The sequence below is a fragment of the Bidens hawaiensis genome, unplaced genomic scaffold (genome assembly GCF_021521415.1).
Source record: "Bidens hawaiensis isolate Kalapana, Puna unplaced genomic scaffold, B.hawaiensis_p1.1 tig00004595_1, whole genome shotgun sequence".
Taxonomy (NCBI): domain Eukaryota; kingdom Viridiplantae; phylum Streptophyta; class Magnoliopsida; order Asterales; family Asteraceae; genus Bidens; species Bidens hawaiensis.
In genome coordinates, this window is record NW_027491279.1 from 1,629,549 (window position 1) to 1,642,740 (window position 13,192).

General features: G+C 34.0%; 2 protein-coding genes across 2 annotated transcripts; one reads left to right on the forward strand and one right to left on the reverse strand.

The window, feature by feature from the left end:
* The first annotated feature begins 7,965 nt into the window (after positions 1-7,965).
* LOC143627034 (DEAD-box ATP-dependent RNA helicase 38-like) lies at positions 7,966-10,679 on the forward strand. Its single transcript, XM_077096937.1, has 4 exons — positions 7,966-8,296; positions 8,378-8,471; positions 10,250-10,335; positions 10,566-10,679. The coding sequence occupies exons 1-4, from the start codon at positions 8,012-8,014 to the stop codon at positions 10,650-10,652; spliced, it is 552 nt and encodes a 183-aa protein (XP_076953052.1). The 5' UTR covers positions 7,966-8,011; the 3' UTR covers positions 10,653-10,679.
* Positions 10,680-12,517: 1,838 nt separating this feature from the next.
* Positions 12,518-13,192, reverse strand: LOC143627061 (uncharacterized). The gene has a single exon (XM_077096959.1). The coding sequence runs from the start codon at positions 13,190-13,192 to the stop codon at positions 12,518-12,520; it is 675 nt and encodes a 224-aa protein (XP_076953074.1).

Below are 13,192 nucleotides of genomic sequence, written 5' to 3' on the forward strand. Positions count from 1 at the left end.
AAGGGATTAAATTAAGCCACTGTTGTTGTTGGTGTAAATTCAATATTATTGACTGTATAATAATTACTAACCGATTTTCAGTTTTTATTTACCGCGTTGTTGCTTGTTAGTTGAATGGTTTTTAGAAGTATTTGTAGGGAAATAGATGTTGTGCTTAACTAACTTGTCAATGTTTATGGAACTGTTAAGTTTTGATTGTTGTAGATTTTAACTTGCCCATATGTTGTTGGTAAAAGAATAAATGTTCTTTTGTAGATGTTAAATATTTAAGTTTAGGCCTTGATCTGTTCAAGTCAGTCTAAAATAGTATAATTACCAAAAAAAAAAAAAAAGAAAAATCCATTTTGACTATTGACTTTGACAAACCAGCCCTTTGACTTTTTTATTTCCTCAACTATCATTTGACTTTCTTATGCTAGATAAGATTTTGACGCGCCATGTTGAATCCAAATTTTCAGCGCGTCAAAATAACACATGTCATGTCGCGCTAATATCTATTAAAAAAATCAATGCTACTTTGTTAATTATCTACAGCAAAATGGCTATTTTGATGATTTTTCTCATTTTATGTCGTTGGAGAAAGATCACTACCCCTATTAAGTACTAAACATCCTGAAGTTATCAAGTTTGTTGCTTCACTGTTAAATATGGATAACGCATATGTATTTTGTAACTATGCAAACAATATTTTAAAATCGACCTTTCTAATCTAATAAGAGTGTCAGTCAATAATACTGATAATAAGTAAATAACAAATGGTAGTGAGGGCATAAAGGTCTGATGCAGCTTACTATGAGAATCCGAAGGCTAATCACGTTGATTCTTGGAATACCCGTGATGATCCTTTCCTAAACCCCCAAATTCAACCCAAAAATCGAGAATTTGAAAAGATAAAGTAATTTTATTTAATAATTGATCAATGATCAGTCACAACTCACAAGCATTCATAACATATTAATAGAGAAACCAAAATAGGTTTTGGCCAAAACAAACAGCCAAAGGTCCAACAACTGCCCAAAACAAAACCCGAAACTAGACGAAAAAGACAAAAATGACCCAAAAGTGTATCTAGAGGCCTTATTTCGAAAAAATAAACGGGATAACCCGCTTACCCAACGATCGTTTTGACTGATGGCACGCTTGAAACGGAGATCCGTAGCCTAAATTAAGCCCATTTTCGTGCAGCCCATTTTAAAGCGCGATATTTAACCTCAAACACTTTGGCCCACATTAAGGTCTTTTGTTATTAATTCTAACTGAAATCAAATTGGGGATTAGGGCTTTTGTATTTCTTCGGAGCCCCATTTCTACTCTTCTTTGCTTCAAAAGGTTTGTTAATCAATCAATCGGATGCTAATTGTTAAGTGTTAAGTATGATCAGCTTATTTGATGATGATGATGATTGAGTTGAATATATTCACCAAGGTAATTAATTAATTAATATTAGCAATGTTTCTATACCTAATTAAATTCATGACGTCATTATTGCTGCCTCTATTATGTTATGTTAATTAGCGTTTTTGTATGTATCAGTATGTATGTATGTACGTACGTATGTATAGGATTTTAGTGCAGTTGGTAGATTAATGAGTGCATGCCTTTGATTGATTTGTAAACCATGAATCTATTATAATAATTCATATTATTAGTGTATTAATTTGTTGACCTAGCTTAATTCATATTGCTTAATCGTACGTGATGTTGGAAGTTAGACCTAATTTTGTTTTATGATATTGAAGGGCGGTTGAATGGAGGATACTCAGATTAGTCCGAAAGTCTTTTGCAGAATTGAAAGCGAAAGAAAACAAAGATTCTGATGCAGGATCATCGAATTCATCTGTCAACCAGCCTGCAGTACCACCAGTCAATGATGATGAAGAAACCAAGGATCTTGAGATTTGCTTCTAAATGTTTCCCGTTTGGAAGCGGATTTGGCGAGCTTGAAACAAAAACTTTATAGTTTTGTTATAGAAAAGGGTGACTCAAAGCAGGTAATTGAAGAACGAGCAAGAGAGTTTAGGCCGTACCCGTCTGAGGCTAAACTGGAAGTGGAAATAAGGGCAAAACAGTTACAGGAATCGAAAGCGTTGGCTAGGATGATTAGTTCTAAAGTGAAAGAAATAAAAGTGAAGACGACTCGTTACGAGACAGAAATTAAAAGCACACGTGAGCAGAAAGAGAAGATCTGGAATGGTTTCGATATATGTAAAACAGAAGGTTTAGAGTCATCGATATCTGGTTCAGAGTCTACCGATAAGCTTCTAAGTTCACCAGTCAAAGATGGTACCTTGAAGGTAGAAAACTGAGGACCCTGCGGTTTTGGCTGAAAAGATTTCCAGTTTGAAACAAAAACTTCTAAGTGTAACAGAAGAAAATGGTGAGTTGAAGCAGCAAATCGTAGAAAATGAAACAGCTGTTAGGATATACATTACTGACACGGAAATGGATCTGACTATAATGAAAGAAGAGTTGCATGCATCAAAAGAGCTTGCTAAGAAGCTTGAAGAGCATATGCGTAAAGCTTTAGAAGAGAAAGTAAGTATTATATCAAAGCATGCTTCTGAAATCAAACAAATGGCTGTTAAGACGACTCGTTACGAGACTGAAATTTCAGACCTGAAAAGCACACATGAGAAGAAAGAGAAGGCGTGGAATGGTGTTACCGAACAGTTAAAGAATGGTCTTAAGGAAAAATGCGAGTTGGTTGATGAACTGACTAACAAAGTGAACAGGAAAGATGATAAGCTGAAAGTACTTTGGCTGAAAGGCGTTCTCAGGATCTTTTGATAAACCAACTGAAAACTGAGCTAGGGGGTACTTCCGTCATTTGATAACGTACAAAACCTTACAAATTACGGTTTCTTTACGGTTTATGTACAACGTTACTGATGCTCACATCATGCTTATAAAACATTGCAGATTCTCCGATTTCGTTAATGATTGACTGAGCCTATTTTCAAAATCATGTTGTTAATCACTATTCTTTTTTTATTGTCATTTTAGCATAATTTGAAAAACCTTTTATATGTTATGAGGTGACAACATTTCATAAGATATATAAGGTACAAAAGGTATCAACAAACACATGTGCATTATAACTTCAAATTAATTGTTTAGATACATTACCAATATTGATCATCTACTAACGGGTCCATATTTTTAATTGCCTACACTACCCAAGTGAACACTCAGCTAAGTAATTGCTAATATACAAATAACACTTGACACCATACAATCACCAACCTCATGACTAGTCATTTTACAAGTAATCTTTCTTACCACTTTGATTGCCATGAATAACATTAGCACACTAAAAAGCTAAGCATAACATTGTATATAATTATACTGTAAAATCCACTTACTAACACCATCAATTTACATACATGCATGCATGCATGAAATAATTAATTTCCTGTCTACACGTATTTATTAACACTTTGTAGTTAAACATATTTATACTAAAAAGTAGATTAAATCCCTCTCACATAGTTACTATTCAATTTACTACTCACTTTTATAATATTTTATTAATTATTATAACCACTAATTCACTAATTGTAATTTCATAAATAAAAATGATAGTTTTTATTTACTTTATTATAATATTGTTGTCAACTAATTAAAATATTTAACAAACTATATTTTTAAACACTAAACTTGGGCGAGTGTCGGCTTTAAATATTTTATTTGCTGGTTAAACGATTTTCTTAAACCTTGTCATATTTTTGATAGTTCGTCTTTACAACAAGTGAATTTTTTTTTCACGATTTAAAAATATCCCATCGTCGTATGGTTTTATATCCGCGTTTCAACGTTTGATATCTAGCTCACCTTTAAAATATTATTTTTGGATTACTAATTTATGTTTATGAATTTGTGTTACTACCGCTGATACGAACCGAATTTGTGTTGACTCGCAGCTGTAACATGTCGGTCTTTTTGGTTCCACATATGATAATTTATTGTATTTTGACATTAACGGGTTTATTTCTTTTGTTTAGTTTCGCTGCCATAACTTGATACAATCTTACTTCGCATCGACTTGCAGCGAGTTTATGTTTTAACGTTTTTACTTATGTTTTGTTCGATTTAACGGGGTCCTAAATCCTAGTTCTTACAATTAAGCAACTACTATATTATCATTAGATTAACTACCAATTATTTACCATGCTTAATTTAACACCACTACATAATAATTCCTGCAAGGTTTTAGTTTGGTGTTGGAAGCATAAATTATTTTCTATAATCTTAGTCCCTTGGCATAGGGTTATTTTAGTAATTTTACGTTTGAAATTATAAAGGCGGGACATAACTAACATATATATATATATATATATATATATATATACATTCGGAGCCTCAACCGCTCTCTTAACAAACAAATAACCAATCAATCAGTGATCATCTTTAGAGCTTCGTTAAATCAATTGCAGTTTTCGTAGAAGGTTAGTTAGTTGATGCTTTCATATATCAACGTTAATCAATCGGATCATCGATGATGCTGATTGTTAAGTATGATCACTAGTTCTTGATGCGATTTTGATGATGATGATTGAGTTGAATATATTCATGAAGAAAATTAATTAATATTAGCAATGTACGTGTTACTGTTTCTATACCTAATTAAATTCATGATGTCAGTATGTATGTATGTATGCATCAGTATGTATGTATGTATGTATGTATGTATAGGATTTTAGTGCAGTTGGTAGATTAATTAGTGCATGCCTTTGATTGATTTGTAAACCATGAATCTAACTATAATTCATATTATTAGTGTATTAATTTGTTGACCTAGCTTAATTCATATTGCTTAATTGTATGTGATGCTGGAAGTTAGATATTATTGCAAATCCGTGTTTATGTATGTATAGAGTTGCTTGCTTTAGATACGAAACCGACCGATTTTAGTGCAGTTTGTCAATTGTTAGATTAATACGGGCCTCTGATTGATTTACATGGTATGTATGCATCAAGAACTAATTCTGGTAATACTACAATAGGGTACAAGGTATATTAGAAGGCGGAATCAACCATGTCGGTCGCTGAGTTAGTATCAAGGATCCGTGGAGCGGGTTGGAGAAGGTGACATTTTTAAACTTAGTTTTAACCATTGAAGCAGCGCATGAGGGATGAGCGTTTTCGGTACCGGTACCGAATCCGTATCAAGTTTTGAGTTTTCGGTATTGATACCGGTACGGTATCGGTATTTCCCGAATTTTGCACGAAATATCGATACCAAACCGGACATTTCAGTACCGGTACCAAATATTTCAAATTTTCGAAATCGGTACCGGTACCATGCTCAAAGTATCAAATGGTCTAACATTCCTTTTTGTTATTAGGCCCAATTTCATTTCATTTAGACCCAAAATAGTCCAACAACTATCCTATTCTTATGCGAAATTCGGCGGGTCCGGTACGGGTCCGAGGAAAAACCTAAAGCCCGGTTCGTACCCACGGGTCGGGTAGGGTCGGGCCGGAACATCCGTATAGAATCTGTAATGAAAGTGCCTACTACAATTTGTCACCAAAATTATTTGTTGCAGCATGGCTTCCTATCCACCAGCATTTACTACAATGGTGTTAAGTGGATTCTCTATAGAGACGCTCGAGGAATGCATTACAGTAATGCGAGATGTCGTCCAAGAGGTCGAGAGCAAATCAAAACAGAACCGTTTTTGAGGCAATTTGGCTTGGACGACTTGAGATTGTACCGGACCGAGCTGATAAATCATACGATGGTTTTCACAACAAAAATACAGAAACTGTTTACTTTTCTTGACAGTAAACGCAGAGCCTACATGAAGAAACAAGCGGCTCCGGATCTGTGGGCCGAACATTTTGAAACTCCCCTTAACTTCGAGCTTGACTTAATTCGCAGTGGTGAGATTTATTGTAATTTTATAAGAAAAATATATGTACATACATATATTATACATTTACTAATAAATATATAAAACAGAATTCCAGACTGACATTGGAAGGCTTGAGTTTTGGACTGCAACACTAGCAGGCTTGAGTTTTGAAAACGATGATGAGTTTCATCAAAGGTATTCGTTGCCTTCATTTGTGCTTCGCATGGCTCTAGAAGATTTGGGTCGCAGGATGGATGATTACGTGGATACATTTAGAAATGCAGATATGCAGTGAAGGGTGGGTACAATTGTGCAAAACTAGATGAAGGAACAGGAAGTGGTTTAACAGCATTGTTATTGAGTAAGTCTTTACAACATGTAGTGGCCTTATTTGACTGAGTCTGACTATACATTTGTTAGCTGGAACTGATGGTACACACAATATTAGCAAAATAATAAGATTCAAACAAAAATAGATGCAAAGATATCCACAAAAATTACCAACTGTTTCCTTGAAATTTGATCTTGATTATTCTGATTATTAATGATAACAGTAATCAGTAGCTTAATCACAACTCATACAAAAGATAATAACCCGACCCTAGGTATGCCTACATTCTGATTCTTTGCTTTCGACGTCAGAGAAATGATTTAGTCAAGAGTTTGGCTTTCTATCTGCAACTTTATGCTTTCAACTTAAAAAACCAAAGTTTTTACTCGGAATTGTGATAATCACATTCAAACAAGTAACAACAAATTTTTTCAATATTCCAACTTTGCCACTGCACAAAATCACATCAGTATGAACATGTATTCAACCCGTATTAACATGTAATTATTTCCGGAACTAAAACTACCCTGTATCAAAATCACCTCAACTAGCCTCACAATCATAAGCAGCACTTTTGACTAGAGTTAACAAAAACTCAGTAAACAAATTGCAGAGAACTCGAAATTCACAATAAAGTTGATTAAAAAACAATTGTTCTTATAAAGATAACAAAACTGAGCACAAAATCAAAAACAAACCGGCTATGGAGGATCAAAAGAAAGAATTTTCATCTTGATGTTATTATTACTTTCATCTTGATGATAACAAAACTGCAAATGTTAGACATCACACTGGTATATGCAGGCAGGCATAAGGTACTTAATTTTCATTATCTTTTTGAAGAAGTGAAAATCAAAAGAGTTTTGTGGAATTATCATGATATTATTATTATTTTTGTTTGAAACTAAGTGTTGCTTTGGTGACTACACATGGAAATCATTACACATGTTCGCAAAATGTCCAAGAATAAAGGCTCCATACATAAAAGATGAGATTATTTATTTTCAATATGCCTAATAATAATAATAATGGAAAATTACCAAAATAAGCGTTTATGAAAACGTTTTTCAGGTTTTAGGTCTAAGCGTTTATGAAAACGTTTTTCAGGTTTTAGGTGTCATTTGCAAGAAATTCCCAAAATAGGTATTATAATCTAGTCGTGACAAGTAGTTTGTATAACCAATCAAAACTTGACACGTGTCTTTAAACTAACCGTAACAAGCAAATTCACTAATCATTTACTCGTCACGACTAAATAAGTTTTATGCCTCGTAATCAACGCCCACGAGTAAATCATAAGTTCTTTAGTCGCGACGAGTAGATTATAAGGTTAAACTAGTAGCGGCGAGTTAACTACTAATAAACTAATCGTGTAGGGAATGTAAATCAGGTAAATAGTCGCCGCGACTAAAGGACGTATGAATTACTCGTGGGCGTTGATTACGAGGCATGAAACTTATTTAGTCGTGACGAGTAAATGATTAGTGCATCTGCTCGTTACGGTTAATTTAAGGGCACGTGACAAGTTTTAACTGGTTATACAAGCTACTCGCGTGTAATCATAAACTACTCGTCACGACTAGTTTATAATACCTATTTTGGGAAATTCTTGCAAATGACACCTAGAACCCGAAAAACGTTTTATTTTAGGAATTTTCCATAATAATAATAATAATAATAATAATAATAATAATAAAGGGGTTAAATATACATGAGTGGGAAGTTAGGGGGTGTTGTGAAGCTTTATCATCATCATCATCATCATCATCATCATCATATAAATTCCACGAACCCTAAGGCAATTAATCAATCAATTGATCGGATGAGTTGTTACAAAGTGAATTTGGGCGATGAGGCGTCAAAGATTAGTGTAATAAGGGATAAAATATTAATGAAAACAGGGCAGCAGCAAACAATTATATACGTGAATAAAAGAGCAAATAGCATGAGGTTATGCCAGGCACTTGCAGACTATGGTTATAAGGTATCAACTGAAAGTGCTGCTACACCACAACACAGAGATCAAATTATCAATGATTTCAAACATGGCTTAATAAACATCATTATAGTAACATCTCTTATTGCTATCGATTTTGATCATCCTCAGGTCAGGTCTTTTATTTTCTTAACGTTTTTAATTATTAATAATTATAATAATATTAATCTAATCTAATCTAATCTTCCACAGGTTAATCTGGTCATTAACTATGATCTCCCAGTTTCAGTATACAATCCTACAGAACCTCACATTGAAGTGTACTTGTTCCGCATAAGAGACAAGGGTAATTATTATTATTATTATTATTATTATTATTATTATTATTATTATTATTATTATTATTATTATTATTTATCTGATGATGCCTATATAGTATATAAGAATGTAATGATAATAATGAATTAGTAGTAGTAGACTCAGGGGTGAAGGATATCAAGGACCAGGGGTGTCCAAGCTTCGCCACAGTAGTAGTAGTAGTAGTAGTCTATCCCCAACTTTGGACTTGACTTTTGTGATACCCCCCATGTTATGAAATTCTAGAGAAAAGAGATGTCGGTGTTTGGTACGCAAAAGGCTTACCGCGGATACAAACACAGTTAAGAAAATTTTAATTTTAGAGTTCAAGTTTCTTATAAGAAAACCATTATAGATCTAAGCAGTTAATGCCCAAAAATATTGGAGTTCGGTTGAGGACCGATATTTGAGATATTGGTTATCACGGTGGAATATCGGTAACTTGAATATCATGTAGAATTTTTAATTTTATTTTATATATATATATATATATATATATATATCACTTAACACTAACAATTCATTATACTCTCCTACAGTCCTACTATTAACAAAGTATCCTTTTGCAACTTGCAAAACACTAACAATTGTGGCAAGTAGGAACTTGTTATGACTCAAAACACTAACATTAAACACTAAAAGTTGAAAATTAAGACTTACTGCTATTGGTGAAATGTCGGTCAATATTTGTTAAATATCGGTTAATATTCTGACCGAATTTCACACGAGGATCGATAACCGAGACACCACCGATATTGACTGCATAGTTACATATACAAATTCATTTGATTATCTTGACTTCAAGTTCTAATTAATACCAATAGTATACAATGACCTCATTTAATGTCAAGCAAATAATCAAATCAAAAATAGCAGAGCTTTTAAATACTCATGAACATTTGTACACAACAAAACTTTACTTCCTTTTGTATACCTTGAGGAGCATAGAATTTAAGAAGGAATTGCATTCTATTAACCACCATAAAGATTCATTAATAAATTTTGTCTATCAATACATTCAGAGTTTAAAACTCATATAAGTGTAAGAAATACTTACTTGAAACGCATGCATCTATGTGATATCATTTATAGCAATATAAAGTTTAGCATTTAGCAATAAACTACTTATATCATCATCCTTTATTTCCATTTTTTTAGTGTTTCCATCTTATGCTCACTCTTTCACCATTTTCTTTACCATTTGTCTACATTATATTATCTATCTCAACAATACCACACATTTTGTATACAAAAGTACATATTAAAATTTCATAATATTATCTCATTGTCAATTTGGTAGAAAAAAAAAACAAAGTTTTAAATTAATTTGATTTTTTTTTTGTTTTCTTCATTTTCTCGTGGGTCGATCAGAACGCAAAAACCACACATATACACCCACAAATGAACCTTTTAAACCTCTAGTTTATTGTTTGATCAAGTTCACTAATATTTGTGTGGGGTTTTGCAAACTAGATATAGTTTTATAATAATCGAATAAAACTTTTCTTGATTTATAAAGGTATATGTTTAGTCCAATGTTTCGGTTTTTACAACAGTATCATAGAAATGGTTACCATTTGGCTTTTAAATTTCGAATAATAAAATAAAGAAAATCTTTCACTTTTTGGATAAATTAACCAAACAACCACAGAGTGTAATAGCCTGACAAGGGTTCGGTCCGATTTAGGTGCCAAACAGACCCCACCGTTGATTTGTTTCTTCGGGTGATGGATTCACAGTCCTAACACACTGGTTACAATGTTACAGGAGCTGTATTCAACTTACTATGTGGTGATACAGACAACATGCTTATGGAAAAAATCGAAAGAGAAGTTAACTATAATGTTACCGAGGTAAATAGTTTTTTACTCTACTCTTATAAATACCTTTTTTTATATCAAGTAAAACGGAAAACTATTTTAAGGGATTCTGCAATCTATTAATACAGGTTTCTGGTATATGGGTTCGGGTTAATCTGTTTTTTCACGTGAATAAATTATCCGATAACCGACTAGAATATCATGTAGTTTTTGGCATATACTTTTTATTAATATATTTTGTTTCTGATGTTGAGATATTGTAGGTGTCATCATGGGTGACTGAAGACGACTACAAGAACATGTTGATAGAAGCTGGTTTAAAATTGAAAGGTTTATGCATCGATTCTTAATTTTAGCATGTTATCTCACTTGGAGCATGGTTAGTTAATCAAAAGTGTGGTCACGTCACTGCCACCTAGGCGGTGGAGCATTATAATAAGTGATTTCTATTGGTTCTATTACTTACTGTTTGTTAAATTTTTTTCTTGTCAAATTAGATCTTGCCAAATCTGTTGTTTTTTTTTCTTTTGCACATAGTATATAAGTTGAGGCCTTGTATAGACTATTTGAAAAGGTCGTGGCTTGTGACTTACTTGAAGCTTGCTTGAAATTGGACCGTTTGTAAATTAGCTCAGCTTGGTTTGTAATGAGCCAAGCCCAAGGCTAGGTAAGCTCGCTCGCTCGCTAGCTGAGTCATTTGGATCGTTCAAATTAAAGCCCATATTTCAGTTTGATTTTTATAAATTGCAAGTTCTTTAGTTTGTAAAGTATGCATTATGTGTACCTTAAAAGTATTAGGTTTGTTTTTATATGTATCAGATTCAGTATATGTACAAAATGCAAAATTATTATTATTATTTTTTACAAAAATAAACGAGCTGACTCTAGCTTTTGATGAGCCGATGGCGAGCTCAAATTTAGTATCTTTAGTTTGGCTACGCTCAGCTCGTTTACTACCTTAGTCAGTTTACCAATTTTATGTTGTTGGAGCAAATTCACAACTAGGGGTGTGCACGGTTTGCTTGTGTGCCCTCGTCCAAACCGAAACCAGTAATTTGATTTTTCTAACTGTTTGGCTTTCGTTAATGGTCGGTTTCGGTTGGTTATGGTCAGCGGGTCGGGTGACCGCAAGTTCTGTTTGGGCTCAGCCTTTTAGGCTTGATATATTTTGGGCTTGAAAATAATACTTAAACCAACTACATACACGTAGGGCTGTTCACGAGCCGAGCTGAACCGAGCGAAGGCTTGCTCGTTGCTTGGCTCGTTTACAACCGAACCGAACTGAACGGCTGAACTTCGAACCGAGCGAAAATCGAATCGAATATTTTTCGATCGAACATCGAGCGATTTCGAGCATTATTTATTTCTTTTTCACTTTAAATTTTTCAATAAGAAACAAATTTGAAGGTTGTAACTTATATATTTTATAAATAAATTAGTAGTTTTTAGACAAACGTGTAAAAATTAAAAGTAAGTTTGAAGTGAGATAAAATGATCTTGTAAACAAACTTTTAGTATTCTAAAAACTTGAAACGAACAAATAAAACTATAAAATTTACGAAATAGGAAAAATTTTAAGGGGTTAAAAAAATTGTAAGCTTATATTTATGTGTTTTGTCTATATATAATATATGTTCATATATAATTATATATAAAATAAATTAAAAATATTCGAGCCGAACCGAGCAGACCTTTGCTCGTTGCTTGGCTCGCTTGCAAACCAAACCGAGCAAAGCAGCTCGTTTAAAATCGAGCAAAAAAACGAGCAAGCATTTTCCAAGCAATTTCTGAGCGATCGGCGAGCGAGTTCGAGCGACGAGCGGTTTGGACGACCCTATTAACACGTGAATAAATAAGATGCATATTCACCACAAATCCAGAGATTTTATTTGGGCTCAATCTATTGTTCTGACCCAAACTCATCCTGACCCAACATCCCATTATCTCGCTAACGTGTCCATTTTACCACCGCCAAAATTTATAAACATCCAACCGAAAAGATGACACGTTTCAACCCGTTACAAAACGGTTTTCATCTAACCAATTCTAACTACAAAACACACATACACAACAATAATCCACTTTGTTACCAAATTAAACCCCAGAAAAACAGTTGCATAATTAGCTGTTGTATATACATTCAACAATTTAACTAGTCCTAAAAAAACATCTAACCTTCCAAAACTCATAAAAGTCAAACAATAAAGTCAACACTTCAAGTTCTCACAACTCTTGTGCCTGGTGACTTGACTTTAAAAACATGTTCTTCACCTGTGCAGTTATCTACTTTAACAACCCAATGACTCTTTTTACCGCCACCGTAACTACCACCGCGCGCATGCTTCGCACTTCCACCACCGGGCCCACCACTTTCAGTTTTCCCAGCAATTCTCATCAACAACAACCCTTCTCCAATAGGCAACAAATGACTATTCGACCGACTCCACTGCCACGAATCCTTCCAATGTGCGTTAAATCCCAACACTATCGTACTCTTTTCACGCCCGTTTCCTTGTATGGCTTCTAATATCATCTCATGATGCTCAATGTTACAATTAATAACAACAAGATCCGCATTTCTATAATTGTTTAACAACAAAGTTTGCGCGTCACCAACAATAAAGTCAACTCGGTTCGCATGTGAACCAAGTGCTTGTTTGGTTAAATGCAACTCTTCTGTCTCTTTAAATATGCTAACGACACGTCCACCAGTCTGGTCAGCTGCAGCCACTAGACCAAGAGTGGTGGACCGGGCGGTGGCTGCACCGACAACCACCATGAGCTGGGCATTGTTCCCAGCTGCAATAGCCGAAATGAACTCGGCTACATCGGGTTCATTTCCCATTTTCATGGATTTGAGGTAGGCATTTTCAGTTAGCCAATAAGTCAT

Coding starts and splice junctions, on each gene's coding strand:
- LOC143627034 (XM_077096937.1), top strand. CDS start 8,012: ATGAGTTGTTACAAAGTGAATTTGGGCGATGAGGCGTCAAAGATTAGT. Junction 8,472..10,249: donor GTTCCGCATAAGAGACAAGG/GTAATTATTATT, acceptor ACAATGTTACAG/GAGCTGTATTCAACTTACTA. Junction 10,336..10,565: donor TTAACTATAATGTTACCGAG/GTAAATAGTTTT, acceptor GAGATATTGTAG/GTGTCATCATGGGTGACTGA.
- LOC143627061 (XM_077096959.1), bottom strand. CDS start 13,192: ATGACTTATTGGCTAACTGAAAATGCCTACCTCAAATCCATGAAAATG.